The sequence below is a fragment of the Phaethon aethereus genome (assembly GCF_964289735.1).
Source record: "Phaethon aethereus genome assembly, chromosome: 5".
Classification (NCBI taxonomy): domain Eukaryota; kingdom Metazoa; phylum Chordata; class Aves; order Phaethontiformes; family Phaethontidae; genus Phaethon; species Phaethon aethereus.
This window is the reverse complement of record NC_138579.1, coordinates 3,734,737-3,755,908: the sequence shown is the minus strand read 5'-3', so window position 1 is coordinate 3,755,908 and position 21,172 is coordinate 3,734,737. Positions and strand designations below refer to the sequence as shown.

The following is a 21,172-nucleotide window of genomic DNA, read 5'->3' as shown; positions in this document are numbered from 1 at the left end:
AGTCGCCTGTTGCACACGTACAGGCACTTAGGGCTGGGACGGTGTCAGCTCATGCATTTCTGGGAACACAGGCTGGTTTTTGCCTTTGCGGGTGGTAACTTGACGGTACCTGTTGGCTCAGCTCCTGCTTTTTGTGTGGTTGTGCTGATGGTTTATCAGGCAAACCAGGAATCTGCCACCCTGATGCCTCGATGGTGGTGCTTAGCCAGACTGCGCTTGTTTTGGGCCAAAATCCACAGCTTTCTAGTGCAATATTATGTATGTTCTTGGCTTTGTTCAGAACATCCAGTGGAGCTGCAGGTTCCAGCCCTGCCTGTGACCTCCTGCCTCTGCCAGGCTGATTTCTGCCTGAAGCCTCCCCGGGAAAGCAAAGGTTAAGCCTCCCTCTCCGTCCGAGGCTGTCCCCGATTCCCGCCCTGTGACTCTCCCCAAAAGCAGAGGGGTACGTCGGGATGCTGCGGGCGGCTCTTGTATGGTCCAGCTGATGATGGGGAGCAAGCAGCAGAGCTAAAAAAAAGTCCAGTGACCTAATCCAGTTTCCATGGTAACGTTGTAGATTAATGGCTTTTAGCTGTAATCTGAATGAGACGTATTGAACTTTTATATGATGATTTAGAGCCTCTTTATGTCCTGGGTGACTTTGACTTCAAATCCATCAGTCACGTGCACGCAGAACTACCCACTTGTAACGGTGGAGCAGTAACATCTGCCGATGCTGTTTCTAAACAAGAAGTTAATATCGCTGAGCATCACGTGTGAGTAAATACCCTCGGCTGGTACAAGAGTGGTAGGGACAAGACAACGTGTAGTACATGGGGAAATCATTTTAAACAACGTACTTCTGCCCTGCTCCCGGTGCCGCCTGAGCTGATGTCATCTTGCCACAAAGGAAGCGGGATGGCTTAAGACTAGCAAAGAATATGGTTGTGGGTTTTTTGGTTTTTTCCTCTATCTAGCTCCGTGGAGAGCTTGGTGGCAGCACGGCTCTGTCTCTCTAGCGCTGTGGCTAGTGGAGGTGTTTTGGAGTGGGCTCGGCTGAGTGCGGGCTGCTGGCCCTCGAGCTCAGCAGGCAGATGGGTGCCCCTTGTCAAAAGGAAAAGCATAAAGCAGCAAAAGCTTCATTTCCCAGCTCGCACGTGCTCTGGAAGCAGATGTCCAGGTCGCGCTCATGGGTTCATTGCAGCTTAATTACCTGTCATGGATGCGTGTTCCCTGGTGCCCGGGACACCCGGGCTCTGCGGCTGATGTGGGTGACAAGCGATCGCCCGCAGAGGGGAGCAGGGACGTGAGGTGGTGGTGTGCCACGCAGGTTTCTGCCAAGGGCTACCCAAGATGGGGATGCTCGAGACTCGAAACGTGCTGTGCTTGTGTCCTGGCTTGCAGGCTGGCCGCGTACGAGATCCATGCGGGCTGCGGGTGGGGTTCTGCAATGGCAAAACAGTGCTGCTGGAAGGAAGGGGTAACCCAGGCTCGGGTGGTGCCCATATGCAGCTCGTGATGTCCCCTGCAGCCACATCATCTCGACCACCGATACGTCCAAGACAAGCAGCATGGTTTGCTTGGAGAGCAGATCTCTCTCTCCCTCCCCATCAACCCGCCAGACCAGAGCGGGTCATTGCGGGGCTTTAGGTGCCTTTTGCTGCAGCTGCGGTTTATCCCCAGCGAAGCCCCTTGCGTGCCAGAAACGGGTAGCATCAAAGAGCTGTGGATTGCCAGCCCAGCCTGTGGGGAGCGGGGAGATGAAAGCCTGGCGGCGTTGCAGGAGCCCTGTAGCTCGTTTGATGCTGATTGCAGAGTCTCTTTCATACGGGCGATGGCTTGCAATAGTAATAACTCGGGAATCTTTTGTTTTCTCCCCAGCACTGGAAGACGCAAGACAGCGAGGAGTACGAGGCCGAGGGTAAGAGCAAGCAGCAGCACTTGTACGTGCTTATTCTCTTCAGCTTTGAAGATGAATCAGAGGAGCACTTTGAGACGGTCTCAGGCCAGCTGTGTGTGCTGAGCAGTCCCAGCCTGGCGTGGCGCAGAGCTCGGCAAGGCGCACATGGGGCAAGCAAGCCCCGAGCCGGGAAGGAAAGCTAAAGTGGGGCTCCTTGGAGGGCACAGCCTTGTGCCTTACCCTCTCTGACCTCTTCTCTTCCTCCTGTCGGGTGGAAGCACTGCTCTGCTGCAGGTGCTCTCGATCTCCCTTGACCCCAGCACCCCCAGAGCAGCAGCCGGGGCTGGTCCTTGTCCCCACTCCTGCCCTGGGGGCTGTGGGGCTGCTGGCTGTAGTGGAGCACGGTAGGCACTAGATGTCAGCACGGACCAGTCATTAAATGTTTCCTAATTGTCCTGGAAAGGCGAGCAGGGTGACCCCGGGGTGCGGAGAAGCTCCCCACCCCGCATGGATACGGCCGGCGGGGCCCGGCGGCTGAGCAGGGACAGCAGTGGGGCACGTCCTGCTCTGCTCTGGGATGTGGCCAAAGGGGTTCCTACGGCTGGTTCAGCAGGGATGCTCGAGGGGGACCCCGCAGCGTTAGCTAGCAGCGTCGCAGCAAGGTCCTCCGAGCGCTTCTGCCGTCACTGGGCTGGCAGGCGTTGGCCCTAACCCGCAGCACGCAAAGATGCGTTTCTAACGAAGCCCCATGCAGCTTTCAATTGCTTCAACACCTCTTCCATATTTCAGTTGCTCTCTATCCCCTACCCTGTCCAACAAGACCAAATTTGTGCTCCAAAAGCTGCTTTTCCAGCCCCAGGATGAGGCAGCAGATGCGAGGAGGTGGCCTTGCAGCTAAGCAAGCTCAGACTGTTTAGTGTCCAGTAGCTCTGTGAGTGTTTCCAGCTGGGTGACACTGCACCCCCGGTGTTTGCTGAAGGTTGAGGAAATGTCTTCAGCTGAAGGCTAATGGGTGGGTCTTTTTCCTTCCCCTGAAGGGGTGTTTGGAAGTCCTTAGATCAAAACATACACTACAGTTTACATTCAAAGAGGATGGGAGTTTAGGCAGCTCCACCTCGGGGGTGGCATTTATGGAGACAGGCAACCACTGAAGTTCTCGACCTGGTCAAGGGATATACCCATATGCAACTTGCTCAGTCCTCTCCCTTGATCCATAACTGCCCAGAAGAGGAGGGGTCCCTTCTCCATCCATGCCAGCAGCCGAGGTGGCAGGGCTGTGCTTTCCCGGGCCACTAGCTCATGTTGGCCATCAGACTCATCCATGTCCCCAGAGATCCTTCTGGTTGTGGTCCCGGCTGCAGCTCACCCTGTGCCTGGATGTGGTGGCACGTGCAAGTTGAATGCTGACCAGGTTCTGCTCCTTCTGGTACAGTCCCATAGCCGTGCCGGTAGCCCTACCCCAAAATCCCAAGCGTGCTCTGTGCAGGATGAGGTAAGACAAACAGTCCCATGGGGTCTGATGAGCACGGAGCAGGGGTCTGCCCGCTGCAGCAGCGAGTCCCCCGTGGCGTGCAGAACACCTAGGTCTTCTGGTGGTCACTCGTGTGCAGTGGATGGGCAGAAACCGGAGCGGTTTCCCCCGTTTCCAGGGCAGCTGCGCTTCTGGAACCCAGACGACCTGAACTCCTCCCCCGGCGCATCGCTGCCCACCCCGGACTGGATAGAGGAGAAACTGCAGGAGGTCTGCGAGCACCTCGGCATCACCAGGGATGGCCACCTGAACCGGAAGAAGCTCATCTCCATTTGTGAGCAGTATGGGCTCCGAACGGTGGCCGGGGAGGTGAGCGGCCGTGTATGGACCCACTCGCACCAGCGCGTGTACCGGGCTTTTAGCGTGGCCCCCGCAAAGTCTGTCCTGCGGTTGACCACAAGCCTAAAGCACAAGTGCTGGGTAACGGGTCACTACTTGGAAAGCGGTTTTCAGCTCCAGCGAGTCTGTTGGTGTCGAACCGTCGGATGCGGGAAGCCGCCCTGGTAGAAGGCAGCTGCCAGCCTTCCTGACACCGCAGCGTGTGTGTCTTCTCATGCAACCGCAGAGTAAACTGGAATTTAAAAACATATCCTAGATTCCAAGCATGTCACCTTAATCCCAGAAATCTTCCAGCTAGACAGTAAATATGGGTTAAAATATTCACAGATTGTTGCTTTTGACTTTGAGAAGGCCTGCGGGCAGTTTCTGCCCTCCAGGAAGAGTCCACAAGAAAATTATTTCTTTAGCAAAAAAGTCTCTTGTCAATTTAGGATTTAGTTTTATTAAAAAAAATCGGACTGTTTTGCATCTTAACATGGCACGTAGTCATTTCCTTCATAAAATGTGTTTCTGAGCAGGTATTCCTTTGCAACAAAATGTTCTCAGGATATTAAGGCAGACAATGGAAAAAATAAACCGTAGACAAAGAAATAGTGAAGGACTAATCTTAACATCTCCGGTCCTAATAAGGTTGGCCTTGCTTTTCAGAAGGTTACACGCTTTTACAGGCAGGGTTTTCGTAGCCTATGTGGCTCTGCGATTTTCGCTGTGAAGGTGGCCGTCCCGGTGTTAGGCTGGTGCAGTGTACCGGCTAACTCTTTTGGAATAGGGTGTTTTCTGCTGTGCCAAATTGTTGCTACGGCGTTTTTGGCAACAGCAGATGTGATTTCTATCCCCCGTTGCTTGCAGGTGCTTGAAGAGGTGCTCCATAACCTGGAGCAAGATGGCACCATGAGCATAGAGGACTTCTTCTACGGCTTGTTTAGAAATGGAAAGTCACTGACACCCTCAGCATCTACCCCGTACAGACAGCTGAAACGACACCTCTCCATGCAGGTGAGAAACCAGGTGGATCCTGGGGTAAAAGCAGGAGGAGAATGTTGATCTGCTGGAGGGTAGGAGGGCTCTGCAGAGGGATCTGGCCAGGCTGGATCGATGGCCCCAGGCCAACTGCATGAGGTTCAACGGGGCCAAGTGCCGGGTCCTGCACTTAGGTCACAACAACCCCATGCAACGCTCCAGGCTTGGGGAGGAGCGGCTGGAGAGCTGCCCGGCAGAAAGGGCCTGGGAGTGCTGGTCGACAGCCGGCTGAACATGAGCCGGCAGTGTGCCCAGGTGGCCAAGAAGGCCAACAGCGTCCTGGCCTGTATCAGGAATAGTGTGGCCAGCAGGAGCAGGGAAGTGATCGTGCCCCTGTACTCGGCACTGGTGAGGCCGCACCTCAAATCCTGTGTCCAGTGTTGGGCCCCTCACTCCAAGAAGGACGTTGAGGTGCTGGAGCGTGTCCAGAGAAGGGCAACGGAGCTGGGGGGGGGTCTGGAGCACAAGTCTGATTAGGAGCAGCTGAGGGAACTGGGGGTGTTCAGTCTGGAGAAGAGGAGGCTGAGGGGAGCCCTCATCGCTCTCTACAACTCCCTGAAAGGGGGTTGTGGTGAGGTGGGGGTTGGTCTCTTCTCCCAAGTAACTGGCGATAAGACGAGAGGAAATGGCCTCAAGATGCACCAGGGCAGGTTTAGATTGGGTATTAGGAAAAATTTATTTGTGGAGGGAGTGGTGAAACATTGGCACAGGCTGCCCAGGGAGGTGGTGGAGTCACCATCACTGGAGGTGTTCAAAAAACGTGTGGATGTGGCGCTTCGGAACATGGTTTAGTGGGCATGGGGGTGTTGGGTTGATGGTTGGACTTGATGATCTTAAAGGTCTTTTCCAACCTTAATGATTCTGTGTGATTCTGTGAAGTCCTGGGCAAATTCCACCTAGCCTGTCTCCTCCTCTTCCTCCACACTTGTCCCTGTGGTGGGGCAGCCTTGGAGGTGGTGGCAGTGGGCTGCTGCTCCCCTGCTCTGCCATGCCACGGAGCGGAGCAGAGCCGGGGATGCCCCGGTGAGCGCAGCAGCACCGTGGGCACGACTGTCTCCGCCGAGGGCAACGGGGTGAAGCTGCTGCAGGTTTCCTCTGGCCGTGTCGGGGTGCGGGGGGGATAATGCAGAGAAACACCCTCGCGATAAAGGGGAGATGGCTCTCCTTTAAAGTAGCGTGGCTTGGAGACGGCTCTTGCAAGCTGTGAAGTGCAGGAAGTAAATGGTATAAACTGGATGCAAGGGGAAGTGGTGGTCTGGGGTAGGCTGGAGACCGTGGGCATGCAGGTCTCATATCTCTTAACTTTTTTTTTTTATTTGAGAGAGAGAGTTTTAAATCTGCTACCTGTCTTTGCCAGGAAGCTGAGGACTTTAGCAAAAGCACCTGTGCGTATGCTTCCTGTGGCCTTTTTAGGGGAGGTGACACTTGAAACCAAAAACAGACAGCGGAAAACACTTTTGGAGCGTTAAGGACAGCTCTGAAACTGTTCCTCCTCGGATTTATGTTAAATCCGAAGCGCCTGGCTGTGCTGCAGGGCCATCGGGTCATCAGCGGCGCTCCTGCCGGGTATTTGCTTGGCAGCGAGGAAAAGCAGACCTTAATCCTTAATCTCCAGAGTACTGTTAGCAAAATTACATTTATAAGCCTTTCTTGTCACGGGGTGGCCAGATGCCTGGCTCTGCCCGTGCCCGGTCGCACCCTCTCCCCTCTCCCGGCAGTCCTTCGACGAAAGCGGGAGGCGCACGACCACCCCCTCGGCCATGCCCAGCACCCTCGGCTTCTGCCTCTTCTCCAGCCTGGACGATGGGATGGGCTACGGCTGCGTGGAGGGTGTCCTGGACTGCTGGCACCAAGAGGGCATAGAGAACAGCCAGGAGATCCTGAAGGTAACCACCAGCTCCACCGCACCCCTTTTGCTCTTTTTTTTCCCCAGTGTAGGATGCTGGACTTTAGCTGGATGATTTATTTCCGCGCCCCCCCCTTTAAAATTCCCAGGGCTAGCAACAAGAGTCTAACTGTTCTAGGAAATTTCCAATAATTTCCTTTATTGAAACAATGGTGCATCCCAGAGAGCTGGAAGTTAATGATAAAAAATGTAATGTGATTTCCAGCTTAGCTCGAAGAGGTCACCTATATTTGTAGAAAGCAATTTAATTCCTTTACCTCACTGAATAGCTGCACCTGTAAACCTTTTAGCACTGGGATGACCTGAATTACTGCTTGTGCTGAGGTGGAGGGCAGCACTTGAAACCCTGCCCAGTAATTAGTGTTTAATTATACAGAGTAAAAGGGTAATGTGGGTCGCAAATCAGATATCTGAAGTAAACCCCATCCCTGTCCATCTTGCTCGAAGCTACGGATGGGAGAAGATAATTTCAACACGTCTATTCTGAGACCATCGCTGGCTTCCCGGCAGCGATGACGGCAGATTTCTCTTGGCATTTAATGTCCGCCTGGATATTGAACACCCGGGTTGTAATACACTCTGCCATTGCTCAGGCTTTACACTCACGTGTAGCCTGGGCTCATGCGGGCCAGCTTGATAAGCTGGTACTGCGTTAACCGGGGTGGTTTTTCCAGTTTGCAGTGTTTCAGTCCCACCACGGGCCCTTCTGTGCTCCTGCCGAGTTAGGCTGAAGGAAATTACAAGCAGTTGCTGATAAATTATGTTTTAAGAGGTGGGATCTTTGCTATCAAATACCTCCTACAAGGCTTCTTCTGTGTTGTCTCTATTGCAAGAGCTGGTTCTGCTTAACGTGAACGTCTTCAACCACTTTCTTGCAGCATTTGAATACGCAAAAAGGCGGGTGTAGTTAGGTCCCCTAGAGAATTAATACTTTTAATCAGACGTGGGCTTAATTTCCTGTTGGTCTTGCAGCACAACCAGGACACTTTCCATCTTTGCAGCTGGCAGCAGCTCTTCAACGCAGGAAGGTGGCAGAGATGTCTGGTTTATTGCCCCAGAGGCGTTCGCGACATAATCAGCAAGCAAAGACCTTTTCCGAGCCTCCTCATTTTATTCTGTCACTTCATATACCAACATCTCCAGGCTCTTGCAGAGCAGGAAAGCTCGTTCTGCTCTAACGACGTGTTGTTTTGCAGGCTTTGGATTTCAGCTTGGATGGGAAGGTGAACTTGACAGAGCTGACGCTAGCGCTAGAAAACGAGCTTTTAATAACCAAGAACGGAGTCCACCAGGCAGCCCTGGCGAGCTTCAAAACGGAGATCAGACACTTGCTGTAAGTCACCAGGATCGTCGGCTCTGCCGCTTCCTCATTGCCCTCTCCCTTTTGCCAAGCAGGAGCTTAAGTAGCAGCCGATTAATGGCAGTTCGTACCACCCCTCCAAGATGCACTGCCGTCTCGCTGCGAGGTTAGGTTCTCTGTTAGCTTCGAATCATAGAATCACAGCTCGGTCAGAAACTTTCAACTGTCTTGTTTGGTATAGGTAAAGCACTCAAACCCAGGTATTGCAGAAAATTATTTAAAAAAAAAAAAAAAAAAAATCGAAGCAGCCGCCTGTTGCCGGCCCCGCTCAGCAGTCTGGAAATGGTCGTTGCAATCTGCAATGGTCATCGATGGCCAAAGAATGCAAAGCTTAAGGCAAAGGCTGGTGCAATTTGATAAGCAGTACCTTTAATCCTAAGTGATTTCTTGTAGTAGTGTTATGTAGGTCTTGCTGTGCGATAGAGGTGTGGTTGAGGTACAAAACCACCATGCACCCCCACTTTTTTCATTTGAAAGTCAACACAGTTTGACTTTGCCATGCAGGCTTCTCCAGTGTGAGAGTGTAGGAGATGGGAAACGTTTCCCTGTATATAGTTCCCTGTACATATATTTATTAATTTATAAATTATAGACATGTACTACTGTAGTTCAGATGTCCACACCAATGGATCATCGTGTCCACCTCACTTGGGAGACCCTCGCTCTAGGCATCGCACCCTCAGTATTGCATTGGTTCATTCCTGTTGTGGAACTGTTGCATCCATCTGCCACGTGCACAAGCTCCAGTTATTAGTGGTGTTTTGTTTGTGCTGTATATCTTTGAATAGTGTAGGTATTTGTGAGCTTATGCTGATAAAGCACCTCCAAGCAATATGACAGATGACTTTTGCTGGTCATTAAGACTGCACGTGTCCTGTTACTTGTTGGCTTACCACTTGGGCTTGCAAGCTGCCCGCTTTGCGTGTATGAAACCTCACAAGCTGAGGCTTCCCGCTGTTTGTTTGCATCTGCCTGTCTAAATATCTTCTTACATTCACTCAGTGGAGGGATTTGTTGTCAGGCTCCTATTAAGAAAGCCGCTTAATCTAGTGGATCTTACAAACTTGTGATCAAAACCAGATTGGATGTAGTGTAAGGATGAAGTGGTAAAGGTAATAAAATGATGAGAACAAGTAAATGGGGCAGAAGGTGGCCTGGCAAAATGGCGTAGCGCTGCAATTTGTGGGGCTAGACCACAGCTGAAGAGTTCACGTGTTGAGGTCTTGGGATCTATGGGGATATCAAGACAGGTCCACAGCTATATGTGCAAGTTCATATCTAGTGACTAAATGCAGGTGACAATAAAAGAACCTTGGAGAGCTTTCCGAGCTGTTCTTCTCTGACAAGCCTCTTGCAAGTGCCTTCTTTGGGGGAGCTGGGAGGGGTGACCTGATCCAGGCCGGCTGTGCTTACCCTAGGGAGAAGGTTGACCAAGTGGCCAGAGAGAAAGAGAAACTGCGGTCGGACTTGGAAAAAGCCGAAAAGCTGAAATCCCTGATGGCCTCTGAAGTGGACGACCACCACGCTGCGATTGAGCGCCGGAACGAGTACAACCTCAGGTACAGCGTCCCAGTTCACCCCTCCCCTCCTCTTTGGGATCACAGCCGTGGTGTTGCAGGGACTCTGACGGAGGTAGTGGCTTCGCGCCTGCTGGTTACCACCAAGCTTCACTCGCAGCGGTATCTGCCGCCTGCTGCTTCTTACGAGCTCTTCTTACCTCCGATGCCTTCATAGGAAGCTGGATGAGGAGTACAAGGAACGAATTGCAGCTTTAAAGAACGAGCTCCGGAGAGAGCGGGAGCAAATCCTGCAGCAGGCTAATAAACAGCGGCTGGAGCTGGAGCAGGAGATAGAAAAGCTGAAAACCGATGAGAACTACACCCGGGACCGCCTGGCCCTTTCCCTGAAGGTAACGGGACTAAATGCAGCTGGCATTTTCCTCCAAATGACAAGGATGCCCTGAAGTGGGGAGCAATGCTTGCAACGTAGTCCTTGCTGAGGATTTGTTACAGCACGTGTTGAGCTAGTTGAAAGTAATTTTAGTGGCAAGATAGAGGTGTATCCGTGAGAATTGTTTGGTTACTCCTTGGATTTGTAAAGCTCCATTTAAAATCTCTGCTGCCATCGTGTGCAGGGTGGGCATGTGTACAGCTGTTGGATGGGCTGTCTGCCTGCTGGCTGTTTGGCTGTCCAGCCAGGAGATAATATGTCTTGATGAAGCTTAAAATACTGCTTTAAAAAAAAAAGAAAAATCTCTAAAGCAAGTTTGCTGTTATGCCTTTGGATAAACTATCTGCTGTCAAATACAGTAGTGTCATTCACCCGTGGCCCCACAGATTCACACCCTTTTCCAACATTTTTTTTTTTTTAGAAAACACTCAAGACACATTTTTTTCTGCATCTGATAGCTGCATAAATGTGTAATTTAGATTTTTGTAAACCGAGCAAAAGTTAATGATACTGGTGTTGCCTTACAAACAACATCAGAAGTTGCTATTTTGCCCTGGCAAGAGGGGTTGTACGTGTGTGGGTAACGAATTCCCAATTTCTATCTTTGGCTGAAGCTTGTAGCAGTGTCGTGCTCTGACTTCACTGGGAGATAACTCTTTTCTAATGAGTTACCACATGCTAATGTTTTCCTTCTCCAAATGCTGAGGCTGTTGCGGGGTTTTGTTTGGTCCAGGAAAACAGCCGCCTGGAAAGCGAGCTATTGGAAACGGGGGAAAAACTGGCCGAGTATGAAAGTTTGGCAAGCAAACTGCAGAGGAACTTGGAAAACATCCTGACTGAGAAGGTAAATCTTCCTCTTCCCAGTGTGCTTCCAGAATTAAATTGCTTTTCGGTTACTACACAATTGAAGAGCTGGAGGCTCTTTGGGGTCCCTATCCAGATGTGAGCAGGGCATAGCCTACCTTGTTGACGTGGACTGCCTAACTGACTTCCAGCTAAGGAAATTAAAGATACTCCACCTTAGCTGTAGTTTTACACTAATTAACAGTAGGGAGCCTTACAGTGAAGCGATCATCCCATACATCTTCAGGGACTATTTTTTTTTTTTTCCCCAGCACATAGTTTTGGGTAGACCCAACGTGCCGGTCCTTTCTGGGGAAGATGCTACACGAGGTGTTAGGTTTTACCTGGCATCTCTACTAAACTGAGGTGAAAATCAGGGTGAACAGCTGATCAAGGTGGTATTACAATAAATTCATCAGAATATCACCTTCTCCAAAGGCTTTTCAGTGTGTGTGCATCTATAGACAAAAGCTGGGATTCTCACCCAGCATCTCTTCCCCAGACTTCTTTAAAGTTGGGATTATTTCTCAAACTGAGATGTACTAAGTGAGAAAGCTGTGGTCTGAAATCAAAGTTAGCATGAGAGCTATGGTGAGAGACCAGCTAGTATTTATTAGGGAGGTTGCTCGTTGTCTCCTAGCAGCAACGAAGCACAATTTCTGTATTTAAAGTAAATAAATTTCTGTATTCAAAATAAATTTCAGAATTTCTGTATTTAAAATAAATAAAAAACCAGAGGTGAGAGGGTGCAGGCTGCAGGACTGCTGGTGAACAGCATCCGGGCTCTGATGAGCAGGGCTCTTTGGTGGAAGAGTAACTGGATCCCGTTCATGCCATTTCAGTTTGGCGACCTGGATCCCAGCAGCGCGGAGTTTTTCCTGCAGGAGGAGAGACTGGCGCAGATGAGAAGCGAGTACGAGCGGCAGTGCAGAGTAAGTGGAGCCCAGGGCTGGAGACGTGCCACCCGTCTGCCCGCGTTCACCAAGAGCGTCCTTACTGCAAACAGCAGCCCGGAGCAGCAGTGCAACGCTGATGGGTTTTTTTCCTACACAATGGCTTTTTTACATTAATCCAGGTTCTTGCGGGGTGGGAAGCTCTTGCCGCAGAGGCAACTGGCCGAGCTAAGAGGATGAAGTGCCCCAAGGGTGGCCTTGGATAGGGTCTATGGAGTCTCCTTGGTTCCCTGGCTGTCCATCAAGCTCGGCTCCTTGCACAGTTGTGCGTTAGCGGTTTTTTGATTTATGAAATAAACTTTGCCCTAATTTGAATTCTATGTTGAATTCTAATTCGAAATGCAGGAACTAACAGCATAAATAAGATGGATCTGAGTTTTGGTGGTTTCCAGAACAGTAGTATTTTCTTAAAATAAAACTGAAAATTTGAAGCTTGTCTCTCCTCCTCAAATCTTGTATGGCTGAAATACCTCTTGAAGGTGGGCCTGCAAGTATCTGTTTACATAGCTCCCCTCTGATGACCACAATGGTTACCAGCATTCAGCTCATCTGTTCCACGTGATCCTTTTCATTGAATAAAGGATCCTTTTCATTGGCAAAAGGCTGTCAGTCTGAAACTGCACGGTAGCTCTGATAGGAAATTGCAGTCTAAAGGCAAAAATTTTCTAGAAATATATGCTGAATTGATACTTCTTTATAATAAGTTGCTTGAATATGCAATCAATTTTTTTTTTTTTTCGTACTGTCAGATATGAATCAGTATTCAAAGTTCACTTTCTGAACCTTTCCAATCTGCAGAATTGTGTGTTTACACACTCAGGGATTCATTTTCCTCAATAAACGCTGTTCGTTGAGCTGAGCGCATGGCCTTTGGCACAAACGCTCGGGATATTCCACTGGCAAGCAGACAGAAGCACCAGATGGTAGATGCAATAATGAGAATATCTCTTTCCTAACTTGATCTCTTGCTTCTGATTTGATTTTGCAAGTAGATGGTGTCTGAGGAGGTATTTCTCGACTGTTTGAGAACATTCTTAACCTGCTGTTTCAAAAAAGGTCGTAGGAAGAAGGAATAAGAAGAGAAGTCCTGGAGGATACTTTAGAGGCAGGATATAGCCAGGCTGTCAGTCTGAAGAAGCTTCTGCTCTTTTAGTGAGAAACATATCTGTTACTTGCAGAGGTTGGAACCTGGAGAAGGGTCTTGTTTTGCTGACAGGAGGATGACTAACTGTGGCATGATGGCAGGATTATTGACAAGTCTTTGCCTACTGTAATTCCCTCCTAAATAACTCGTGGGAGTGTGTTGATGTACAGATGCTCAGCTGCCTTGGTTGCTTTCATTCAGGCTTCTTTTTGCCCCCCTCTCAGGAGCTGCAAGACCAGATAGATGAGCTGCACTCGGAGCTGGAGGAGTACCGTGCCCAAGGCAAAGTGCTCAGGCCTTCGCTGAAAAATTCACTGTCGGAAGAGTTTGACCTGGATATGAAAGGTCATGGCAATAGCGGTATTGAGCCTGACCAAGGTAAAGCACATCTCCTGTACGACCAGCTTGTGTGTTTGTGGGTATTGGTGAGAACATCTTAGAGGCAGTTACATAAAAACTTTCCCAAACCTTCACAGCGAGGCTCAAACGCCACCTCTCTTTTGCTATTTAACGTTAAGTGGAATCCGGCTGCTGTACTGTACTCAAAGCTGAAATCGATGTTTGCAGTTTCTGATCTGTGTGTGTGATGGGAATTTGAGAGCTGCAAGTAGCTGCCTAAACAAATTTGAATTGATTAAATAATTCTGTTGAGAATGTATCTCTTTGGGCTTCAAGAATACCTATATCATTATTATTTTTAAAGGACTTGGTTCAGAAGACTGCAACCCGCTAAATATGAGCATAGAGGCAGAAATGGCTATTGAACAAATGAAGGAGCAACATCACAGGGATCTACATCATCTCAAAGAGGAGCTTGAAGACACAGTAAGCTACTTTTACTTAAAACAAAACTTTACAATTTTTCCAGCCTCTTCATACAAGTGGGATGGTCTTGGAGAAGGACTTTTTATTCCTGGTCAAATTATAACATTTCTGTGACTCTAAACCTCTACCTCCTCTGCTCCTTCTGCACGTTGCTGCGTGACGGAGAGGGCCAGCAATAGATCCACGTGCCGCCCACCAGCTAACGCGAGGGCAGCAAGCCTTTCCGAGGCAGTATTGCGTCTCCTGTCTTGAAAGCCTGCTGCATTGGAATTAGCCACTTCATCCCCGCTGGCGTGGGATAATTGTGGGTCAGAAAGGAGTGTGCATCGCTAAAAGTCGTCTGCTGGCACTGAAACGCGACCTGTGCCGTGGGAGTGTGGAAATTCTGCTGTTGCAATACCTGTGCTACTGAAAGTGGGCAGTCAGCTCCCCATTTTCTGGGTGTCCTTCTGCAGATTAATCTTGCCACACGTGCAGAAATATCTCCATTGGCTCTATGTGGAGGCAGCCTGGGTCTGGATGGGCTTCCGAGGCTGGGGCAGCTCCACTCCAGTACTTGTCCCCGGTGTTTAGGGTGAGCTGGCACAGCTTTGGGCACAGCACAACACCCACCGGCAGCTTACGCTAGCATCCCATCAGGGTCACGGCGTTTCCGAGCAAGTAAGACCTGCCTTGCTCTGCAGGTGAGGTCCATTGGTGTAGAGATGGCCAGGCTTGTTCTGCGGGAGTCAGTGCAGGACACGAAATTGGGGGTCCCATCAGGCTTCTGCCGCATCCATCAGACAAGTGTTTGCCTCCGGATGAGAGATGGCTCTATAATTATAATTGTTATAGAACTATAATCTATTCTGTGGTGGGCTGACCTGGGCTGGATGCCTGGTGCCCACCAAGGCTGCTCTATCCCTCCCCTCCTCAGCTGGACAGGGGAGAGAAAATATAACGAGAAGCTTGTGGGTTGAGATAAGGGCAGGGAGAGATCAGTCAGCAGTTATTGTCACGGGCAAAACAGACTCAACTTGGGGAAATTAGTTTAAGTTATTGCCAATCAAAATCAGAGCAGGATAATGAGAAACAAGACTAAATCTTAAAACACCTTCCCCCCCCCCCCCTTCTTCCCAGGCTCAGCTTCACTCCCGATTTCTCTCCCTCCTCCCCCTGAGCAGCGCAGGGGTACGGGGAATGGGGAATGGACCTTGTCTGCTGCTCCTTCCTCCTCAGGGACAGGACTCCTCGCACTCTGCCCTGCTCCAGCCTGGGGTCCCTCCCACAGGAGACAGTCCTCCATGGATTTCTCCAGCGTGAGTCCTTCCCACGGGCTGCAGTTCTTCACGAGCTGCTCCAGCCTGGGTCCCCCATGGGTGCCGTCCTTCAGGAACAGGCTGCTCCAGCCTGGGTCCCCCACGGGTGCCGTCCTTCAGGAACAGGCTGCTCCAGCCTGGGTCCCCCACGGGTGCCGTCCTTCAGGAACAGGCTGCTCCAGCCTGGGTCCCCCACGGGTGCCGTCCTTCAGGAACAGGCTGCTCCAGCCTGGGTCTCCCACGGGTGCCGTCCTTCAGGAACAGGCTGCTCCAGCCTGGGTCTCCCACGGGTGCCGTCCTTCAGGAACGGGCTGTTCCTGGCTCCCCACGGGGCCACAGGCCCTGCCAGGAGCCGGCCCCAGCGCGGGCTGCCCACGGGGTCACGGCCTCCTTCGGGCATCCCCCTGCCCCGGCGTGGGGCCCTCCCCGGGTGCGGGTGCAGATCTGCTCCCCCGTGGGGCTCCATGGCCGCAGGGGCACAGCCGGCCTCCCCGGGGGCTTCCCCGGGGGCTGCCGGGGACCCTCTGCTCCGGCGCCCGGAGCCCTCCTGCCCCTCCTGCTCTGGGCCGGGGGCTGCGGGGCTGCTCCTCTCACACATCCTCACTCCTCTCTCCGGCTGCAAATGCTGCCTGCTGGGTTTTTTTCCCCTTCTTCACTCCATTCCCCAGCGGCGCTGCCACCATCGCTGACGGGCTCGGCCTTGGCCAGCGGCGAGTCCGTCCTGGAGCCGCTGGCGTTGGCTTTGTTGGACACCATTTCACATACAGAGTAACGCTGGAACGGTGGTGTGATGAGCTGGGATGGGAGTGGGAAGAGGGAACTGATAAAATACTGCCCTCAAACCATTATTTTTCCTTAAGTGTCTGTCTCACAACACTTGTGTGTGGGGAAAAAAAATAGAGCAAACACTTCCCCCCAAAAATCCCAACACAAACCAGAAAAACCCCAACCCTTTTGAAAGGAAAGGTCTCATCTGCCTCCTTATTTGGGGAAGATTTTGAAAAAGTAATCAGTGAAATAGCGTCCACTTGCAATTTGCAAAACTGACTTAGGGCTTAGAAGTTGTTAGTGGCTTCTCTGTTTTTTTCACAAATTCACTGAATGGAGAAGCATGAGTTTCACTGGCTTCTACAAAATAACCATCTTTATCCCCATAAGAAATTAAGCTGGGCACTTTAGCATTCTTTGCAGGAGAAATCAAGACAAGATGCTAATGTGTAAATCAAAATATTCTATAGAATATACGGAAATATATAATACAGAAATGTAGAGAAAACATCTGTGTAGAACGTTATGTAGAAAGCAAACCAGTCTGGTTTTCTTTTTGTAGGTGAGCCGTTATGAAAAGCAGCTAGATGAGACAAAAATCCACTGTGAGAAAGAACAAGAGGGTATGAGGAAGAAGTGCACTGAAGAGATGCATGTCATGGAAGAGCAAATAACTGGCCTTAAAAATCAAATTGCAGAGCTGCAAGGAGAGGCAGCAGTGCTCAGAGAACAGCAGGAAAAGCTCAACTGTAAATACAAGGATGAGAAAAACAAATTACAAATGCGTTTCGATGAGGAAAAAGCCAATCTGCAAGAACTATTGAGGCAGGAGCACGAAGAAGACGTTAGAGCCAGACTGGAGCAGGTAAACGAGAAGTTTAGCCAAGAACGGGAAGAACTGATTCAAAATGGTGTCTGGGTGGAAGAAAAGATGAGAGTTTTAGTGCAGACACTGCAGGAAGAGAAGGGAGAGCTGGAACGTGGCTTTCATGAGCAGCTGAAAAGGATGGTGGAGGTGCATGCCCTGGAGAAGGAAGAGCTCCAACAAGAGCTGCTGAGGAAGCACGAGCAGGACCTGGAGGAGGAAAGGTGAGTGTCATCGCTGGCAGGGACGGTAGTGGTGCACGCTGATCTTGATGGCTTGGCGTGGTGACCAAGGTGAACCTAGTATGGAAGTGACTCCTGATGCTGAATTCAAGCGTACCAGTTGCACAGCGCTGTTACCTGCTTTATTCCAGAACACTGGGCTGCTATCCAGGGGCTTTTTCTTCTGACCTTTCTCAAGCAGATATTTATATTGATTTAGCTCACCCAGAGGCAACAATAGTGTTAAAGCATAACCAGACGCGATTTGGGCTCTGTTCAGGATCCCTGTGCTTTACAAATCCCTGCTTTGTACTTTTAAAGCATTTGGGTTTTCAGAGTTGTTCTTTCCTGAAGAAGTAAAGGGATGGCTGGTAAATGCTTTTAGCCAGGATTGAGTGTCAAAAGAAATTGAAACCGTCCTGGGGTGACAGGGAGAGATGGGGGTAAGAACATCTGCCCCCACAAATCTGATCACAAGAATAGAAGGGCATATATTGTACATAAAACCTTTTCTGAGGACATTTCATGAGTTACACTTTTCCAAGGCAATTAGGTTTTTATTTTTGAAGCTTCAACAAACTGCTTCAAATTTAACTTTGGCTCTCAGAAACACCTGTCAAATAGTACTTCATCTAAAACTTAGTGAAAAAGTAAATTTTCAGCTTGTTTTATTCAGCCTACAAAGACATTTGAATATCTTTCTGAGGTTAGCCCAGAGTTTAGTAATATATTATGTTAACCATGTTTAGGAAAAAAATGGAAAGTGACTATAACAGAAGAGCATCTCATGCAGAAACTCAGTTTTCTGTCGACACACAAACACTTGTGAGTAAATACGAAGAAACAATCCAAAATCTTGAGGGACGTTACCAGCGAGAGTTGCATGAACTTGCCGAACAGCAAAAAGAGGAGAAATCTCAGTGGGAGTTTGAAAAGGATGAAATTGCTCAAGAGGTTGCTGAAGCTCACGAACAACTGAAGGAAAGTCTGGCAAATGAAAAGGCCGTTTCTTGTGCCCTGACCCAGGAGAAAGATCTCCTGGAGAAAAACTTCAAGGAAGAAGTCAACAAGCTTGTGTGTGAGAGAGAGCAGCTTCAGAAGGAGCTGCGAGACCTGAGGAATGCTGCGGAGAAGAAAGAGAAAAAGCTGAATGATAAAATAACGCAACTCCAAAATGACCACAAAAAAGAGCTAAAGACCAAAGAAGAGCGTATATCCGTGGTAGAGGAAAATGGGAAGCTGGTTAGGCAAAAGCTGGAGAGGCTTGACAGTGAATATAAGCAAGAGAAAGAAGACCTCAATTCCAAACTTCTTGCTTTGGAGAGTTTAAACAAAGACATTTGTATAAGAGCAGAAACAGAGAAGGCCGAGATGAGTTTGGAAATCTCAAACCTTCAAGGGAAAATACAGACACTGCAGTGGGAGACCCATAGTTTTTCCGCACTACAAAATCACTATAGGGTCCTGGAAAATGAGTATGCAAAAGCAAAGAGCAAAATTGCTTCTTGCTCTGGTATGGCACCTCTGGGCGAGGATGCGGATGTCCTCTTCCATCTGCAGAAAGTGCACGAGCAAGCTGTGAAGGAAAATGTCCGAATGGCTGCTGAGATTGTCTGGCTGCAACACAGGTTGCAAGCTGTGGAGCGGGAGCCGGCGCGACCTCCCAGTCCTGGCTGCTCCGACTCCGGCTCAGAACCATCTCAGCCACCAGATGAAGCGGATCCCATTTTTGAAGGGTTGCCCAGCGATGGTAAAGATGCAGACAAGGGAACAGGTTCGAATGGTCTTCTGGTTTTGGAGGCTGATACTACAGACCTGGAAGAAATGACCGACGTTGATTCAGATTTGGAGAAAGCGTATGTGAAAGCCAGAGCAGGCGGCCGTGGGCTTGAGGTGCAGGTGTGTCAGACGCCAGGAAGTAAAGCAGCACTGGAAGGCGATGGCAGTCAGGACTGTGACAAGAATCAAGAGCTGCTTCCTCGGGGACCTCTGCTGCAAAAAAGGAGAGAGCTTGAGAAAACTCTTGAGAGAGTAGCCAGACCAAAAATGCTGCGCAATGATATTAAACAGCAGAAGGTTCATCTGCTAAATCACAGAATAACTTCCCGAAATAAAGGATTTGTTTCTGATGCTTTGAAGCTGCAGGTTGAGCTTGAGAAGGCTGAAGAACTGAGTGAAGCCTCTCTCCAGCTTGATCATGCTCCTGGGTCAACAAATGGTGACCTGAAAAGCGTAATAGCTCAGCTTTGGAAAAGGGTTGAAGAGTTAGAAGACAGATCAATGGCACAGGCTAAACTTCTGTCACTACAAGAAGAAATTCAAGTAGAAAATGAGGATCTGAAATCTGAAATGATAGAGCTAGTTGAAAAAAATCAAGTGCTAGAAGACAACCTGCGTAAGCTGAGAAGCCTTCATTGCAAACTAGAAGAAAGTAAACTGCAAAGTATTAAGCTCAGAGAGGACAACACACAGTTCCTCCAAAAAGTTAAAGACTTGGAAGATGTCCAAGAACAAGACGCACAAGGAAACCCAGATGCACGCAGTGACAAGTTAAGACCGCGATGCCAGCCTGGGAAGCCGGAAGAACACGCCGGTGCATTTACAGGTCAGCAAGACAAGCATGCCCAAAGCGACAGCACGGTGAAAGAAATGTCGGTGGAAAAGAGGGAGCTGCAAGAGCCCGACAGAAAGCTGAAGGAGAAAGTTGCTGCTCTGGTTAACCCAAACGCCACGCGTTTCCACAAAGAGAGAGAGGAGAGGAATACAGTGACGCACTGCTTGCAAAGCACGTGCACCGAGCTGCAGCAAAAAGTTGGTCTTCTGAGGTAACGTACGCTTGCAAAACTTTGTGGGAAATGTGCCGGCCCCACGGTAATCAAACGTGCCGCTTAGAAACTAACCTAGCGTCCCACTCATCGCTTCGTAGCCGCCTGCCTGCCTGCCGTGTGGCTGCTGCATTAACCACTGTAGTTTAACTTTGATTAGAAAACAGTGCCTTGGACTCTAACTCCTAGCAAGCAGGCTGTTTAATCATGGATAACGACGGTTGAAATAAATGTGTGTGACTTACTCCTCTCTGACGGTGACCTAACATGAATGGTAAAACAGGAGCAAGCTGCCAGCCGTTCTGTCCGTGGATGTAGTCACCTTCGCGGCGTGTAGTTGATGGTACATCAGAAACTCCTGTATTTTTATGTCCAAAAATACTATGGTAACCCTTCCAGAATGCTTTTACCTTTTACTAATATCGCCTCGTCACTCGGTTTGCTCCCTTCTAGTACTGAATGTTACTTGGAATGCTAAAAGCGCTTCACTTTTTCTCAATATTTAAGTTAATACTAGAGAAGTATGGTAACTTTTTTGTTTTCCCAGCAGGAGCACTCAGTGTTAGGCATCCATCAGGTGTGTGATATGGTAAATACCATTATAACACAGAGACCATAATAGGTTACTTACTTGTTTTTACCTGCTGTATTTCAGCAAGGATTTTTTTGGAGGCCATAAAGTCTAATTATTAATTATTGTTCTTAATGATTGTTCCGCACCAGCTCCCAGAAGGAAATTGTTCTTTCAGGTATTACACCATGGCTGAGTTATTTCTCTACAGTCACCTCAGGACAGAAAAGGCACTTTCCAACACTGCTGTTCCCAGCCTACCGGACTCTAGAAAGAGCTGGGGAAACGGCTCGCTCTCCTAGCAGTCTGCATATCGTGGCATTAAGCTGTTTAATTGTTAATAAAGTTATTTGTAACTTTAGGACTGAAAGGTATAATATATTAGTGGGAAACTTTTACTAAGTATCTTAGATTTTAACTAACTTCAGCTGTACAAAAACATGCACAAAAAAGCCCCTTTTTCTCTGATCTGGGAAGCGCTCTTACTAAATGAAATGTAAATTCCATATACTCTTCATACATAAAATAAGTCAATTGTAGCTTTGCTTTGAAATATTACAGGTAGCTTTAAGCTTTTAGTAATTTTTTTCCACGTGGACCTAGACAATATACAGAAACAGTTTTCACTTGTCTCGTGTCTCTGCCACAGATGTGAAGCCGAGAAGCTCAGAGAAGAAAATGCTATTCTGAAAAACGAAGTGACTTTATTAAATGAGGAAGGTAGTGCTTCCAGCCTGAAACTGAGGGAGCTAAATGGATCCCGAGAAGAAATGCGGTAAGAATTCAACAGGGTGTGTACCACGTGTCTGCCTTCGGGCTCTCGCTGCAGTGCAGACGCAATGGTGACATCCCTTCTCTCAAAGCTCCTTCATGT

At 49.3% G+C, this 21,172-nt stretch overlaps 1 protein-coding gene across 1 annotated transcript in view; it reads left to right on the top strand.

The window, feature by feature from the left end:
- NIN (ninein) overlaps nt 1-21,172 on the top strand; it is a gene marked incomplete at its 3' end in the record, with an annotated part of 58,092 nt that overhangs the window by 17,822 nt on the left and 19,098 nt on the right. The window contains exons 4-17 of the mRNA XM_082000801.1: nt 1,861-1,900; nt 3,529-3,719; nt 4,599-4,745; nt 6,488-6,655; nt 7,872-8,008; nt 9,454-9,594; nt 9,770-9,944; nt 10,719-10,829; nt 11,671-11,760; nt 13,150-13,303; nt 13,629-13,750; nt 16,379-16,905; nt 17,652-19,727; nt 20,948-21,073. Of these exons, the coding sequence (XP_081856927.1) occupies nt 1,861-1,900; nt 3,529-3,719; nt 4,599-4,745; nt 6,488-6,655; nt 7,872-8,008; nt 9,454-9,594; nt 9,770-9,944; nt 10,719-10,829; nt 11,671-11,760; nt 13,150-13,303; nt 13,629-13,750; nt 16,379-16,905; nt 17,652-19,727; nt 20,948-21,073 (4,205 nt within the window). The remainder of the gene's footprint in view (nt 1-1,860; nt 1,901-3,528; nt 3,720-4,598; nt 4,746-6,487; nt 6,656-7,871; nt 8,009-9,453; nt 9,595-9,769; nt 9,945-10,718; nt 10,830-11,670; nt 11,761-13,149; nt 13,304-13,628; nt 13,751-16,378; nt 16,906-17,651; nt 19,728-20,947; nt 21,074-21,172) is intronic.